The sequence below is a fragment of the Taudactylus pleione genome, unplaced genomic scaffold, assembly GCF_031769625.1.
Source record: "Taudactylus pleione unplaced genomic scaffold, aTauple2 ptg000203l, whole genome shotgun sequence".
Lineage (NCBI taxonomy): Eukaryota > Metazoa > Chordata > Amphibia > Anura > Myobatrachidae > Taudactylus > Taudactylus pleione.
The window spans coordinates 4908842-4925761 of NW_028284605.1; the positions used below are offsets into that span (position 1 = coordinate 4908842).

The 16920-nt window shown below is 43.1% G+C and overlaps 1 protein-coding gene across 2 annotated transcripts in view; it reads left to right on the plus strand.

Annotated features, from left to right (window-relative positions):
* Window positions 1-16920, plus strand: part of SSH2 (slingshot protein phosphatase 2) — a 276663-nt gene that overhangs the window by 212501 nt on the left and 47242 nt on the right. Inside the window, exon 1 of one of the 2 annotated variants that reach the window (XM_088477774.1) lies at window positions 11245-11654. The exons of the other annotated variant lie outside the window; for it this stretch is intronic. Within the exon in view, the coding sequence (XP_088333900.1) occupies window positions 11464-11654 (191 nt within the window). The 5' untranslated portion in view covers window positions 11245-11463. Of the gene's footprint in view, window positions 1-11244; window positions 11655-16920 lie in introns of those variants that run through there. 2 annotated transcript variants of the gene reach the window in all.

Here is a 16920-nt window from a genome sequence, read left to right on the forward strand (position 1 = left end):
AGGAGAACACTCCTTATATGATACAGAAGAAGCAATGCGCAGCGACTATCTGTGTAAATGCATGACTGTGCAGGAAAGAGACCGTTCTGCAGTGGAAAAGTGAAAGTACAGTAAACAATGTTGTCACTGAGGTGTAACCTGTTTATGTACCTCATAAATGCCACATTTACACCTAAGTGTCAGCAGAGTTTTGTTGGTTCTGTACTGACAGACACTGCTAGCTTCTGCCTTGTGTGTTACCCAGTAGATAAACATCACATACATGCTAGCATCATGTATATCAGGTATGTGTATCACCTGTCGTTTGTATAGATCTTGCTTTTATTAAAATGTAAACCCTTCCAGCAGTCGTTCCTGAATGCAACTGGCTGCAATTTCGGATTTATTTGTGCCACTTATATAAAAAAGTAAAGTTTTTTTTTTTTTTTTCTGCTGTGCAGATATTCTCACGACATTTGTGGTGACCAATATCTAATGGAGTTTTGTTACCTAGACACTGAAATTTGCCAGAGTGACATCTAAAGCCAGCTGCAGCTACAGCCCTGTAATGTACAGCGCCAAGATAATTATTACAGTATAAATCCTGAAAGTTTCAAGACCCTGTCTCCAAAAGTTCATCTAACAGCACCCATAATGTTTTATACTTTAAAAGTAGACATTTCTAATTATTAGTCTTGCTGCTGATCTATAATGATACATAATAACCACTCTGCTGTATTATCTGCTGATCTTGTCAACCAGTAAGTACTGTAGAAATCAGACAGCACTAGACCAGGGAGACTGTAACCTGTGCTCTCCGCATATTGCGGTTTTCCGCGTCTAGTCTGATGAGCAGATTTATCCATGTTATACCATGTACAGTATGTGTCTATAGTTATTCAGTGTGGGAGTTCTGTATTTTTACACTTTTATATCTGTGGGCACCTGAGTCTCTGTATCTGTATACGAAGTGTTACAATGTAACGGCCGCAGCTTTTTTCATTCCAAGTTCTGTTGTGCTTCATATACAGACTCAGGTGCACTCAGATATACAAGTGTCTCATATCAAATTAATCAGTGCAGTGTGCAGACGCATTTTTGCCAAAAAAAGACGGCCACCGCTAGCAGAGTTGCATGGGATCTAGCGGCTCACTCACGCCACGCAACGCAACTTTCCTGGTCTATTGAAGCTAGATGTATGAGGGCACACCTGTATAGACTAACTTCAAAGCCCGCTCTTTTAAAATGAGTGAGTGGCAAAGATAGCCTGGCATGGTAGGAGTAGTAATGATATAGCGGATCGCCATGAGTTGCTTAAGTACGTCACTCATTTACACATATTGGAGAAGAACTATGCGATCATAAAACTATTTGGTGCATCAAAAATTCTGACTCAGTAACTTTAGGTTGTGTATTATGGCCCCAATGTAAACCCTAAAGCTGGGCACACACTAAACGATGTGTGTAACCAGCGATCTGACAGGCCGACATATCAGCTGGCCGGTACACATTAGACGATCCTGTGCCCGACCGCCAGATTTGTCGGCCTCTGCCACATCCCGGTGCAATGTACCCAGCTTTAGATTTCAAATAGCAATTACGTAAAAAACAGGTTGATTTTGCCTTTAAAATTATTGCATCGCTAAATCTACAGGCTAACTGAACGGAATCTCGCCCATGTCTGCAATCCGCAGACTATTACATAAGGGCCTCTATCTTTTTCGACTTTAGTCAATCATAGCCCTTTCAGGGGCACTTTTCAGACCACCTATGCCTTTTCAGTTCGCATAGTGGAGATGTAATTTGGTGGTGGGATCTTGGTTCTGCAGCATGTGCAGAGTGAAAACAAGCAAGATAGACTCCACAAGTGAACTTCAGTTCAACTCTGTGTTAGCTTCAAAGTGTAGACAGCCATTGTGTGGCCTAAACCAGTATTAAATCTATACATTCACTAATGCTGGGTATACACTACATGAAGTATGTACCCAGCAGCAAGACAACGCGATGGGGAGGAGGACGGCGCAATGTGTCACAGCAGATGGGACAATGAGATGAACAACCCACGGGCATGTTTGATCGGGTGGTACACACTATGTGATCCGCACGATATATCCTTCCGATCCTCGTCAGAATGATATATTGTGTAATCGATTGCTTAGTGTACTGTGGGCCTGATTCAGAGCCGAACGCTCTGACCAGAGCGCTCGCTCTGAATCAGGGCCCTCCTCCATGAAAATGGAATGTCCTCCTGGACGCTCGCATAGCTGTGGGTGACCACCCACAGCTTATGCGAGCGTCCATGATGATGGTCGCGATGGTCAAGACCATCGCGACCATCGGGCTTGCGACGGAGACCCTACGGTAGTGTCTCGCAGCCTCAAGCCCTGGAGTGATTTTGGCTCTATCAGAGCCAAAATCACTCCCACTGACTTCACTAGTGATGTCAGTGGGGCAGGCTTCAGACAGTAGGCGTTCCCATGGGAACGCCTCCGTCTGGCAGGCACGCCCACCAAAGGGGGCGTGCTGTCGATGTTGATTTGGTGCGAGATCCGGAGCGACGGAGAGACCGTCGCTATCCGGGTCTCGCACATGCGCACGACCTAGCTCCCTCTGTCGTGCGCATGCGCAGTGGGGCAACATCGACCCGCTTCCGAGCGTCCTGCGCTCGCGAGCTGGTCTGAATGACCCCCTGTGTACCCAGTTTATGAACTAATCTTCAGTCAACCCACAAAATTACTGAATGACTGCACGCCTGCACTGCTGCTTTAACCATGCCTACCTAGCACACTAAAGCCACTTCCTTGTATTAATTTTAACGCTTTTCTCCTAGTATTTTGTTAGATTTAACTGCATATATATTTTTTATTGGAGATTTGTAGGTAAGGGCACATAACACTTCATTACAATTGCACTTTTGAGTTTATAAATGTTTTTATTATGTCGATCAAAGTGCATCTAGAAATGTTAGGCCTCGTGCATGTAAAGTGTTTGCTTCATGTTCAAACAATATATATATATATCACCCTATAAACTCAACTGCTGTTAAAACTGTGCTAACATCAATTTCAAAATATCTACATGAAATTTTTTTTTTTCTCCACCTGAAAAAACATATAAGTTTAATAATATATAGGAGCATAGGAAATGGTGCATTATGAATACTCAGTGTTTTCATGCTTCCAAAAATCACCTTCCTAACGGTTGCATGGACAGCATATTGTACAGTACAGCCACTGCTTTTTAAATGGTCCTGACAGGGCCGTAACTAGGGTAGTGCAACCCGTGCCGTGGCACAGGGCAGGGGGCACTGTTCGGGCCTGTCAATTTTCCTGTTTATTATCATTCTCACTTGAGGCTTCCTCTTTCTCCTTCATCCACTAGGGGACACTGGAGTCTCAGAACAGTGGGTATAGAAGTGGGTTAACCGGGAGCTGGCACTTTAATAAATTTGTATGATAGCTAGCTCCTCCCCCTCTATACCCCCAACAGGTCAGTCTAAAATTTGTACCCAGGGAGCTGGTCCACTTATCTTCCATCCTATAGATTGTAAGCTAGCGAGCAGGGCCCTCTTACCCTTATGTATGTCTTTTATGTATGTATGTCTTTTACAACCCAGTATAATGTTAACGTTTATTCAAATTGTAAAGCGTGACGGAATTTGCTGCGCTATATAAGAAACTGTTAATAAATAAAATCAGCTGTTCCGCCTCCTAGGAAACCAGTTGCAGGACCGTCCTTTCGGTCCTTTCGTGTTCTAGGGAGATTTAAGAGGCCATTCCAGAGGAGCTCCGGCTAACTCCCGTGGTTCCAGAGGCCGAGGAAGAGTCACTGTATCCTCGTCCCAACAGGACAAACCTGCGGTTAAACCCTCTGCATGACGCTCTACCTTCTCACTTGAGGGATCCCAAGGTGGGAGCTCGACTGCAGAACTTCAAAGAAGTATGGATCCGGTCTTGCCAGGGCGCCTGGGTTCAGGACATCATTACTCAGGGGTTGAAGTTGGATTTCAAAATCCAACCTCCTCCTCGCTTTTTCACAACCGGGTTACCACTGTCGGCAGAAAAACGGGATGTGATTGAGGGGGCAATAGACAAGCTTTTGTTGTCTCGAGTGGTAGTGAATGTTCCAAACCATCAGCGGGGTCAGGGTTTTTACTCGAGCTCGTTTGTGGTTCCCAAGCCGGATGGGTTGGGAACCACAAACAGGTCTGAACCTGAAGGATCTCAATCCTTATCTGCGTGCTTTCAAGTTCAAAATGTAGTCTCTACAGTCAGTCATTGCTGGCCTCGAGAAGGAAGCGTTTCTCATGTCCTTGGACATAAAAGATGCCTATCTTCACATTCCCATCTGGCCTCCTCATCAGGCATTCTTTCGGTTTGCATTGAAAGACTCTGATTTTCAATTTCAGGCTTTACCTTTCAGTCTTTCCTCAGCACCAAGAGTTTTCACGAAAGTCATGGCCGTGATGATGGCCCTGCTTCGGATGCAGGGTGTGGCTATCTGTAACTCAATTGTTACAAAACATACAGGTAACTCAGAGTCTGCTCTTACAACACGGTTGGATCCTCAATTTCCAAAAGTCATGTCTACAAACCTACACAGCGCCTGCTGTTCTTGGGGATGATTTTGGACACAGTGGAACAGAGGGTGTTCCTTCCTCAGGACAAGGTCTACTCCATTCAGCACTTGGGGCCTGATTCAGACCCGCTCGCAAGCGGGTCGATGGCCAGGCAGTGCGCACGCGAGCCCCAGAGCGATTGAGAACTTCACTCGCTCGGGGCTCGCAGCAAAACGGGGCGGCTGTCGATGTTGATGTCAGTAGTGAACTTCCTGCTCTATTAGACCCTACCACAAGGGGCTTGTCGCAAGCCCGATGGTCGTGACCATCGCCAGGCCGCCCACTAAAGCTGTGGGTGGTCACCCACAGCTTAGCGAGCGGCCTGGAGGCTGTGGCATATATAAACAGACAGGGCAGCACTGAGAGTCGGGCCGCCATGAGGGAGGTAAGCCGCATTCTGCTTTGGGCAAAGGAATTTGCAGCGGTGATCTCAGCAATTTTCACCCAAGGGGTAGAAAATTGGGAGGCCGACTACCTCAGTCGACAGGACATTCATCTGGGGGAATGGGCGCTCAATCCGCAGGTGTTTCAACAGCTGATTCAGTGTTGGGGTCGACCAGACGGATCTCATGGCGTCAAGGTTGAACTATCAATTGCCACTGTACGGCTCACGAACAAGGGATCCACAGGCAGTGGCAGTGGATGCACGGACAGCGCCTTGGCAGTTTCAGTACGTGTACTTGTTTCCTCCAATTCTGCTTTTTCCTCGTCTGCTTCAAAGAATCAAAAGAGAGAGGGCCAAGGTGTTACTGGTGGCTCCAGATTGGCCCAGACGAGCGTGATACTCAAGCCTACGGCATCTGTTGATAGACAATCCGTGGCCTCTACCTCTGCAAGATGACCTATTTCTACAGGGTCCGTTTATCTATCACGACTTAAAGCGGCTTCGTTTGACGGCGTGGCTGTTGAAAGTGCCATCCTAAGAAAGAAGGGTATTCCTTCCAGTGTGATTCCTACCATGATTAGAGCTCGGAAGGAAGTCACATCAAGACATTCTTATCGTATCTGGAAGACATACGTATCTTGGTGTGAATGCCGCAGTTCACCCCCGTCAGATTTCAAGGTATCCCGTTTTCTTCTTTTTCTGCAAGCCTGTTTATCAGCTGGCCTTCGTCTAGGATCTTTGAAGGTTCAAGTGTCGGCGCTGTACATTTTTGCTGGATGTCCAGACCTTTCTCCAGGGAGTAATCAGACTACAACCTCTATTTGTGCCTCCTACGGCCCCATGGGACTTGGACTTGATCCTTTCGTTTCTCCAGTCTGCTTTGTTTGATGAGCCTCTACAGACTGTGGAGATTGTTTTTAACTTGGAAGGTGGTTCTACTTTTGGCGCTCGCCTCAGCTAGGCATGTGTCGGTGCTTGGGGCTCTATCCTGCCGCCCGCCTTACCTCATTTTCCATTAGGATAGGGCTGAGCTTCGTACGCAGATGTCCTTCCTTCCTAAGGTGGTGTCTGCGTTTCACATAAACCAGCCAATTGTTGTTCCAGTGTTAAAGGAAGATTCTCTGGGCTCCAAATCTTTAGATGTTGTTTGAGCTTTTTGGATCTATGTGGAGAGGACTGCATCTATTCGGAAGTCGGATGTGTTTTTTGTTTGTTTTGATATGGCGCGGCCAGGTTGGTCGGCTTCAAAACAAACTATTTCTCTTTTGGATCCGTCTGACAATCAGACAGCTTATCTGGCCGCTTCTAAACAGCAGCCTGTTTCTATTACGTCACATTCAACACGCTCGGTAGGACCTTCATGGGCGGCTGCCCGTGGTGTTTCTTTGACTAATCTTTGTTGAGCGGCCACTTGGTCAAGCAGGCATACTTTTGTTAAGTTTTACCGTTTTGACACTTTTGCGGCCTCTGCTTCGCAGTATGGCCGTGCTGTTTTTCAGGGTTCTCAGCGCTCTCCCTCCCGGGATGGGTGCTCTGGGACTCCCCACTGTTCTGAGACTCCAGTGTCCCCTAGTGGATGAAGGAGAAATCAGGATTTTGGTTATTTACCAATAAATCCCTTTATCCGATTCCACAGGGGACACTGTTTGGATTTGCATCGGAATTATATTTTGCGTCATAGATCTTATAGTGTGTACACAGCTTTATCATGCCTACATTTCAAATGAACCTCTTAATCTGAGAAAGGGAAAGGCTGTGCGACTCCTGCATGCTAATTTCTTAGTAGGTACATGAAGGGCTGCTACCTGAAGTTTTGAGTCTTCCTTACACAATCTCCCTCTCCATTGGTTTTGCTGCCTAGTATACATAGCAGAGCCCATTCGGCGAATTGAGTTGAAAGCAGATCACAAACTGATGGCTAGTAGTCATTGCAGAGTCCATTCTTATGGCCAGTCAGTTTGTTTTAGGGATGATCCGGGTCATCAAGACCCGGGTCGCACCTTTCACACTTGAGCTGGGTCGTCAACCTGGGTTGCAAGTCCCGGGAAAAACTGCTAGCAAGCAGGGACACGAACCCGGAACTGTCAACCCGGGTTGCACCTTTCAGACTTCCGCCAGACCCGGGTTGATGCGTGTTCGCCAAAACCCTGGTAGTCTCAAAGGTGTAATAGTCTGGTGGTTGGTGTATAAGGTAGAGACATTGGTCGGGATGTACCATAGGAAAAATGTGGTCAAGACACCGTTTTTTTTGGGGGGGGGGGTTTCTGCATTTCCATATGTACTAAGCCCAGGCCACCCTATAATCGGTGCGGAAGGTAACATCAGAAAAACTGGCGTTACCCTATAGAAGCCTATGGGCTTCTTACCGCATCCCACACCCGACACTTCGCCGTTGCCCAGCACTGGCTCTAACTCACCTCAGTCTCCTGGTCGCCGGCCCATCTCCAAGCCCATCTCCAAGCACCCACGGAATACTGCAAGACCCAAGTCAGGTGTGAAGTGTGATGACCCAGGAATAACCTGGCTCGTTTCCCTTGCTCCTTCTGGATCCTTCGCCTCCTCCTCCTAATATTCCAGGTGCAGGGAGGAGGAGGAGGAGGAGCCCGGGACGTCCTGCAAAGGTCGCCAGCAGGAATTTCCCCAGGCTCGGAGGGGGCGGGGTCCCACGGAGACCCCCTCACCCAGCGTCGGCTGCTTCGCAAAGTTCAGCTCTTATCGCAAGAGCTGTCCTTTGCGATACTAATCGCATATGTTAGTACATATGCGATTAGTAAGATTGCAGTGACTGGCGGAATGTTCACCGCAACCTTAGTATATCCCGCCCATATTCTTCCAGCAATGACCAAAATATTCTTCAGCCATTTTGTAGCAGTGGTCAACACTGTATATGATGCAGCGAAAGACAAGTGTATTTATTTTAAATCGGTTGACACACCTGATCTGTACACAGGAGGTCTCCAATGAGTTAAGTGACTTCGGAAGAAAATCAATGGCACCACGGTTCATTTAGGTGTGTCATGGTGAAAAGGGTAAGCACTTTTACAATCAATTACAAAAAAAAATCAAATAACTAAGAAAAAAAATTATTATTTTATATTGCACAGTAATCCATTTTGCTTCCAAGGTATATGAAAATAAATGTTATAAGTGGATGAATATTTTTCATAGACACTGTATATAGTTGCTCTTTTAGTAGTGACTATATACAAGTTCATGTTTTGCAGAAATTACAAAGTCTCAAAATATGTTTTATGTACACGTGACTTGAATATAGAACTCTGTAGACAGGGAGAGCATTACGCCTAAAAATCACAATACCTTTTGGTGCATGATGCCTCAGAGACGCAATCATTGATGAACATGCTCATGAGAATTATTGAAAAAAAAAAACTAAGAAAATGCTGTCTATTATTTGTTGTTTTATTATGTATTGTGATTATGTCATTTTGTTTGTTATTATTGAAAGAAAAAAAAAGGCACTCTTATATCTTAAGTAATGGATGTGATATTAATACTAGAAATTGGACCTATGCAGCCTGAATCTTAGGAGCACTGTTACATATAATTTGAATAAATTACAGGAATGGCCATAGACCACTTAACAGTAAACTTAAAGGTGATTTCTATCCTTTTAAATGTTTTATGATACGCTGCCTGTACAGGCGCAGGTAGCCATGGACACATGCATATAGGCACTGGCACACTCAAAGATCGATGTGTGTGCGTGTATATATATATATATATATATGTCATATGGGCTGGCTCTCCACATTCAAGCAATCAATAAATTGGCCCAGGTGCCATCCAAAATGCTCCGGAGGAGCAGTGTATTTAAAGTCAAATAGTAGGCGGCACTCACGGGTCTTTAAAGCAAAGAATCAAACTGACAACTGTGTCAAACCTTGTCCGACGTTTCAGTCAGTAAAGACTTTTAGAACAATAAGCCTTTACTGACTGAAACGTCGGACAAGGTTTGACACAGTTGTCAGTTTGATTCTTTGCTCTAAAGACCTGTGAGTGCCGCCTACTATTTGACTTGTATATATATATATATGTGTGTGTGTGTGTGTGTGTGTATATATATATATATATATATATATATATATATATATATATATATATATTATACAGGTTGAGTCTCCCATATCCAAAATGCTTGGGACCAGGGGTATTTTGGATAACGGAATATTCCATATTTTGCAATAATTGCATACCATAATGAAATATCTTGGGAATAGGATCTAAATATACACACAGAATGCATTTATGTTTTATATACACACAGCCTGCAGGTAATTTTATACAATACAGGTTGAGTCTCCCATATCCAAATATTCCGAAATACGGAATAATTTTGGCATGCCTGAGATAATAAAACCTTTGATTTTTGATGGTTCAATGTACACAAACTTTGTCTAAGGCACAAATTATTACAAAATATGGTATAAAAATACCTTCAGGCTGTGTGTATAGGGTGTAAATGAAACATAAATTTATTTCATGTATGTACACAAACTTTGCTTGAGCCACAAAAGTATTGAAAATATTGTATAAAATGAGCTGCAGGCTGTGTGTATAAGCTGTATATAACACATAAATGTATTCTGTGTGTATATTGGGGTCCCATTCCCAAGATATTTCATTATGATATGCTATTCCAAAATACGGAATATTCCGTTATCCAAAATACCTCTGGTCCCAAGCATTTTGGATATGGGAGACTCAACCTGCATATTCAATTTTGTCATTCAAACAAAGTTTGTGCACAGAAATTAAATTAATTTATGTTTCATATACACACAGCCTGCAGGTAATTTTTTACAATATGTTTAATAATTTGTGCCTTAGACAAGTTTGTGTACATTGAACCATCAAAAATCAAAGGTTTCATTATCTCAGTCATGCCAAAAAAACTCTGTATTTCGGAATATTCCGTATACCGGAATATTTGGATATGGGAGACTGTGTGTGTGTGTGTGTGTGTGTGTGTGTGTGTGTGTGTGTGTGTATATATATATATATATATATATATATATATATATATATATATTTCCATATAAGCAGACACATATAGCAATACATGATTGCACTACTAGTATAAAACTAAACCTCCTGTCACCTCCGTCAAGAAAGAATCTGAAAAATGTTTTATGTCACTGATGGACAAGCATTGTGTTAGTATTGTTGCTGACCCTGTCCATGATAAATAGGCTTTCTCACGCTTTTTTAAGGAGAAGCCCCTGATAAACCCTACCACTGGCAATAGTCATCACCATGGGAAAGCTTTGATAAATATAAACACCTAAACTTCATGATTACAGCTAGATCGATAATACATTTTTGTCCCATTGTACATATAGCACTATGGATGCATTCCAATGCTGGCTTCAAAGACCTTAATAATGGTTATCTGTCATTTGGTAACTGAAAATCACCCAATTTCTGCATCTAAAAAGGGGATTTATGTTTTGATTAATTTCTTTATTTCAAATTACCAATCTCCTGCCCTTTATCGTTAGTCATTTGAAATGTATAGCTCCATACACACGGAGCGATCAGACAACTATCAAATATCATTGTCTGATCGTCCTGCATGTGCTGGATGTTCGATATCAAACATCCAGCACATGCACCAACCCCCCAACAACTATAATGACCGCAATCGATGATCGCTGGTCCCAATAGTAACCAGGCTAACTTGGTCGATATCGACCATCCGTGCCTATGCATCGACCATCGTTTGGGGGTTGGAAGGGCCCAAAAACAGGACGATATGAACGATAATGATATGATCGATATCGTTCATATCGTCCTGTTATATCTGACCGTGTGTACGCACCATTACAAATACAATAGGGTTACGTGTAATATTAGGTGTTGACATTATTTACCTGTTGGCAATTTGGCTGTTGACATTTTCGACAGAGCATACCGAACCCATGCTCATTACTACCTTAAGTAAAAACACAAAGCAGCAACTTGATAAATAGCTTAATTAGTGTTTTAAATTCAATAAATGTGCTAATCTAAAAGAATAATTGATAATGAACGTTTGCCAGCATTGATTTAATTTATTTAAAATTTGTGCTAGTCAGGGAGTCAGAGTAATGAAGTTTTGTGTGTAGTTGTTTTAAACGGGGTGGGTAGTAAGTTGTTAGGATGCTTTTATCTCTCTTCTCCCCACCCCATAAGGCAGGGTAGGAGGAGAGGGACAGGAGTTTGCGCATGCGCAGCACTCAGCAGCTGATAACCGGGACAGCTCTGTGAGCCCCGCAGTCAGTCAGTCAGTGTGTGCGGCGGGAGCCCGGGGTGGCATGTTACCGCAGCAGGAGGAGGCTGTGCCCCGGCAGCGTCACCCAGTAGACCCTGTACCGCACATATAACACAGTCGCCCCCTACACTATATCCGGGAGCGGCGCCGGCAGTTGCAGAAAGTTTGCTGCGGTCAGTCCGGGGATGTGCTCGGCGCTGTGAGGAGCTTATGTGCCGGTGCGCTGAGTGCAGAGCGGGTACCCCGGCGGGACAGCAGCTCCCAATGACACTCAGCACGCTCTCCGGGGCCAGGCAGGCGGGCAGCAGCGGCGGGCACTGGTGTGTGTGCTGCGGGGGGAGGACGATGATCCCTCACTTCTCGGAGAACGCCGTCATCTCACAGAACACCATCAACCAGCTGTAAGTATACCTGTAGCTATATACAGGCATGTGTGCACAGGCTGCTTCCCACCTGCAGCTATATACAGGCATGCATGCCCAGGCTCTGGCTGAGTTCTATACTGCTCCCCATCTGCAGCTTTATACAGGCTGGTATACCCAGGATCAGGGGGTAGGCTGGGGGTCTATATTGCTCCCCACCTGCAGCTCTATACAGGCTGGTATATCCAGGATCAGGGGGGGCGGCTGGGGTCTATACTGCTCCCCACCTGCAGCTCTATACAGGCTGGTATACCCAGGGTCAGGGGGGAGGCTGGGGTCTATACTGCTCCCCACCTGCAGCTCTATACAGGCTGGTATACCCAGGGTCAGGGGGGAGGTTGGGGTCTATACTGCTCCCCACCTGCAGCTCTATACAGGCTGGTATACCCAGGGTCAGGGGGGAGGCTGGGGTCTATACTGCTTTCCATCTGCAGCTCTATACAGGCTGGTATACCCAGGGTCAGGGGGGAGGCTGGGGTCTATACTGCTTCCCATCTGCAGCTCTATACAGCCTGGTATACCCAGGATCAGGGGGGAGGCTGGGGTCTATACTGCTCCCCATCTGCATCTCTATACAGGCTGGTATACCCAGGATCAGGGGGGAGGCTGGGGTCTATACTGCTCCCCACCTGCAGCTCTATACAGGCTGGTATACCCAGGGTCAGGGGGGAGGCTGGGGTCTATATTGCAGCTTACAACCTCTATACATTACGAGAGACAAGTTTGTATAAAATCCAAGTCACAAACATTTATATTGCACATTAATATATAGTCCCATTGTAGCTGGAGTACTATAATGCACCCAGGCCAGTGTGTATTGGTGGCATTAGAGCCAGTATGTGCCTGTAATGTATGTATATGTGTGTGTATGTGTATATATATATATATATATATATATCACACAGTGTATTTTCTAGCTTGCTGCTTTTCCCATTTAATGTCCCATCACAGGGAGCTTGTCCCGGAGGCACATAGTTTCATACACAGGACAATGGTTCTTCTAAAGGCCTCCATGCCCACTTCAGGGATTCTTGCCATGGGCTTCTATTGATGCAAAATGTTACTGAATGAGTTTATTTGTTTCACCATTCCATACAGCTGAGATCTTGTACAATAAAGAAAGGCTTGCATGGATTGCAATTTCTCAGGGGTCACAGAATGTGTGTATATTTTAGATATAAAAATAATGTAGATCTATTTTCCTGCACAAAATCACCCAGTATGTAACAATTGGTCTTCCAGTTTATATTCTTCTAGTTATCAGAAATAGTCCAGGGTACTGTAATTTCTACATTGTCTGCATTGCTAATATTACTGCATTGGTAATTCTGCTTCTGGAGTTAGTTAATGTGTACTTGTTGTTGAATTCATGTGTGGAAGTAGTGACTCTTAGTGTATGTGGTGTGCACAGCCATTCAGCAGTTGTAAACCTCTGCTTCACCATCCTTTTCCAGAAGTATATTGTTTTTCGAACAAATCTCCATTATTTTTCATCCATCTGCCATTTCTTTAATTTGTTTTCAAGTGACGCTCAGAAATATATGCAAATCTTTACATAGCTCTAAATATTTGAAACTGTCCATTTGGCTATGTGATATTCTGATGCACTTCTGGCATCCAGTACTGAAAACAGGACATGCAGCTGTGTATCTGCTGGGCCAAACCTCAAGCTGCTGAAGTTAGAAGTACAAGGGAAAACTACATTTATGGACACATTAGTAATGTAAAAGAAATGAGAACTTCTGAATGTATACATGGCAATGATTGTGAGACAATGCATGAATGCACTTATCTATAAACTTGTGTGTGTGTGTGTATATAATTTTTTTTTATGTACTAGATCACCTGTGCTGGTAAGAGGTCATGATCTTCTACAAGACTACTTTGTTTTGCACTCAAATTTGTTCAAATGTGATTCCTTGCTTTAAAATATTATAATCCTATAATATATTGTAGATTACATCACAGTTAAAATTAATTTGACTTGTTAATACAGATATTCCCAGCTACATCCTTGCCGCTAGCGCGGCAAATCGCACCACGTATGGCGGAGGACGTGCGCCCCTGAGCAGATATGCTCACTGTGCTCGCGCCTCCATAGCGTGCCGTCGCGTATGCAGGTGCGGGGAATCACATGGTGCAATGCGTGCGTATGTTTATGGCACGATCAGCCACAATGTAACTGGTCGCATCTGTACTTTGCTGGGCTCCTTGTATCATCATTTTAAATGTGATCATTTAATTTGTCCGTTTGCTATATATAGTACAGTGTCTTCCTGAGCCGTTTAGCTTCCCTGTGAACCCAGGTCTCACCTCAGCAATAACATCACTCACAGGGACTTGACCTTTTGTCAGGACAGTCTAGTGAGTTTATAGAGTTAGCGCACCTCTGCTCTTCTCTTCCACTAGCTTCCTGTTTATATGCAAGCATTGGATTCTTTTGTGAAATATTTCATTGTCTTATTAGATAATTTTGCAGCAGCAGACTTCCTCTGTGGCAAGAGATTTTACACATTTCACAGGAAAAAGAACATTTGAATGTGGCAACATTAAGCATTATCCTGTGTTTTATAAAACTACGAGTTGGAAGAGGTCGACTGAATTTGTGTGCATGCTTTCATTAAAATGTATTTGCCAAGTGGGCAAATTCTCCACATAGCACTTATAAATTAGGAGCAAATGGTGATAAAACAAGACTGGGGCCTATTTATCAAGCATTTTTTGTTTCATAAAATTATATAGAAACTGCAGTTTCTGCATTTATTTTATGAATTGTTGCTGTGTCCTAACAGCCTAATGCAGGAGATTTCGCAGAGATCTACAGAAGGCTAATTAGCGCTGCAGACCGTAGTCCACATTATTAACAGTGGGGACTACGGTTTGACATCTATGTACCAAACTGAGATGGCGTAAACTGCTTTAAGCCTATGGAGGTAATCTCACAGGAGAGGGATCTTAAGATGGGTACACACTAGACCGACATATCTGACGGATTGGTAAATGTATACACACATACCAATCGTCTGCCCAATGTGCTGGGCTTGACAGCTGAAATGGTTGGGCATTTAAATCGCCTACCCAGTTGAGCTGTCAACCAGTCGCGACCCTGCATCATGTGTACAGGTGATCGGCGGGGAGCCTGTACACACCAGCAGATGACCCATATATCTTTCAGATATCTCTGCTGTGCTGAACAGCAGACCAGATATGTCTGTGAACGACCTAGTTCACAGACCTATCCGCTGTATACATCCGAGAAGCACTATAGATTTATCGCCCATTCAATGCTGGGGATTTAAGTCGCAGGGACAGCTGTTACAGCTACTGCTATCCCTGTGAGTTAAGGTGCATGCACACACAATGATTTTTTGAACGATTATCGTTAAACGATATCGTTTGACTCAGAAAGTGAACGATTTTTTTCAAACGATTATCGTTAAACGATATCGTTTAACGATAATCGTTTGAAAAAATCGTTCACTTTCTGAGTCAAACGATGAACGATTATTGTTCATGCGCGTTCACGTTTGTAGTTCAGTCAGACTTGTCAACTCAACGATTTTCATTAAGTTAATAAGCAAAAATAGTTTGTAGTTCATAAAAATCGTTCATTACATTTAAATGAACATAGTAAATGAACAACTTTAGTAAACGATTTTAGTTCATTTTTTCAAGGTAGAAAATCGTTTACTAAAATCGTTCATTAACTAAATCGTTGTGTGTGTATGCACTTTTACAGTTAGTACTTAGCAGGGATATTTTTATTCTAAATGAAAATATCCATCGCAGAACACACTCTTAATTGCAGCAGTTCATGTCATTATTAATAAATAGGCTCCTGGGTATTAGCAGACCAAGAAAAACAATAAGATTTAATCTAAGTGGCATTCCCTGTGTTTCTAGTCTGTATATGTGATATGTGGAGATAATGGAAACTAGTATATTTGTATTGGCTTTGCTCGACATGGCATATATTGTCCTGTGTCTCCCATAGTAATCTGGCAATAAGACAATAAGAGACCTTTTATTAAGACATGTTGTGGAAAGGAGTAGTGCATGTGAAGGTTGCGGTACAGTTTCATATATACTTTAATCCAGAGATGAAAGCACAGTGCAAGGTAATTGCACAAAACACAGGTTGCTCTGTGAAATAGGCCCTACTTAAAATTTGCCTATTATTATGTTTTTCCTATCATCCTGTGTCTTAAACAAATGAAGCGTGGCATATATACAGCTGACACTGCTATCAAGGTTTAATTGGAGCATTATTTAAATTATTGGTTTGTGCCAATGAACTATAAATCCCAGCATTCCACCATACGCCAGGTAATCTGTTGACCTTGTTTGTAGTAACCCCACTACTGTCAGTAGTTTGAATGCAGAGGGAATCTATTTGAATTAAGTATATTGCAGATTAAACTTGTATTGAGGGCTGTACTTGTTAGTGAATATGCCCAGCCATAGGCTTTTATCCCTGTGCAAAGAAAAGACAACACAGACAAGTACTGTTTGCTCTTTACCTTGTCCTGCATTCAGTATCCAAGTAACACCTGCTGTTAATCTGTGGCCTTGGCTTTGTATGGGTTTGGCCCTGGTGGCAACGTACTGGTCATTGCAGCATCACATGGCTTTAGGAGCCTGAAATTATAGGTTATGCCTATTTTGAAAACAAAAGAACATGTGGCCCTAGTCTGCGAGTGTTGAATGCGTCCCTTTAATAAAACATGGAAATGCTTTAACTAATACAGGTTGGGTCTCCCATATCCAAATATTCCGAAATACGGAATATTTTCAGCATGACTGAGATAATGAAACCTTTGATTTTGATGGTTTAATGTACATAAACTTTGTCTAAGGCACAAATTATTTAAAAGATTGTATAAAATAACCTTCAGGCTGTGTGTATAAGGTGTATATGAAACATAAATGAATTTCATGTATGTACACAAACTTTTTTTGATGCACAAAATTATAAAAAATATTGTCTAAAATGACCTGCAGGCTGTGTGTATAATGTATATAACACATAAATGCATTCTGTGTGTATATTTGGGTCCCATTTCCAAGACATTTCATTATAATATGCAATTATTCCAAAATACGGAATATTCCGATATCCAAAATACCCCTGGTCCCAAGCATTTTGGATATGGGAGACTCAACCTGTATTGCTATAATTAGCTCTGTATGCATATCCATAGATATTTTCTTTTCAGTTATAAACTTTTTTTTTTATACAACCAGT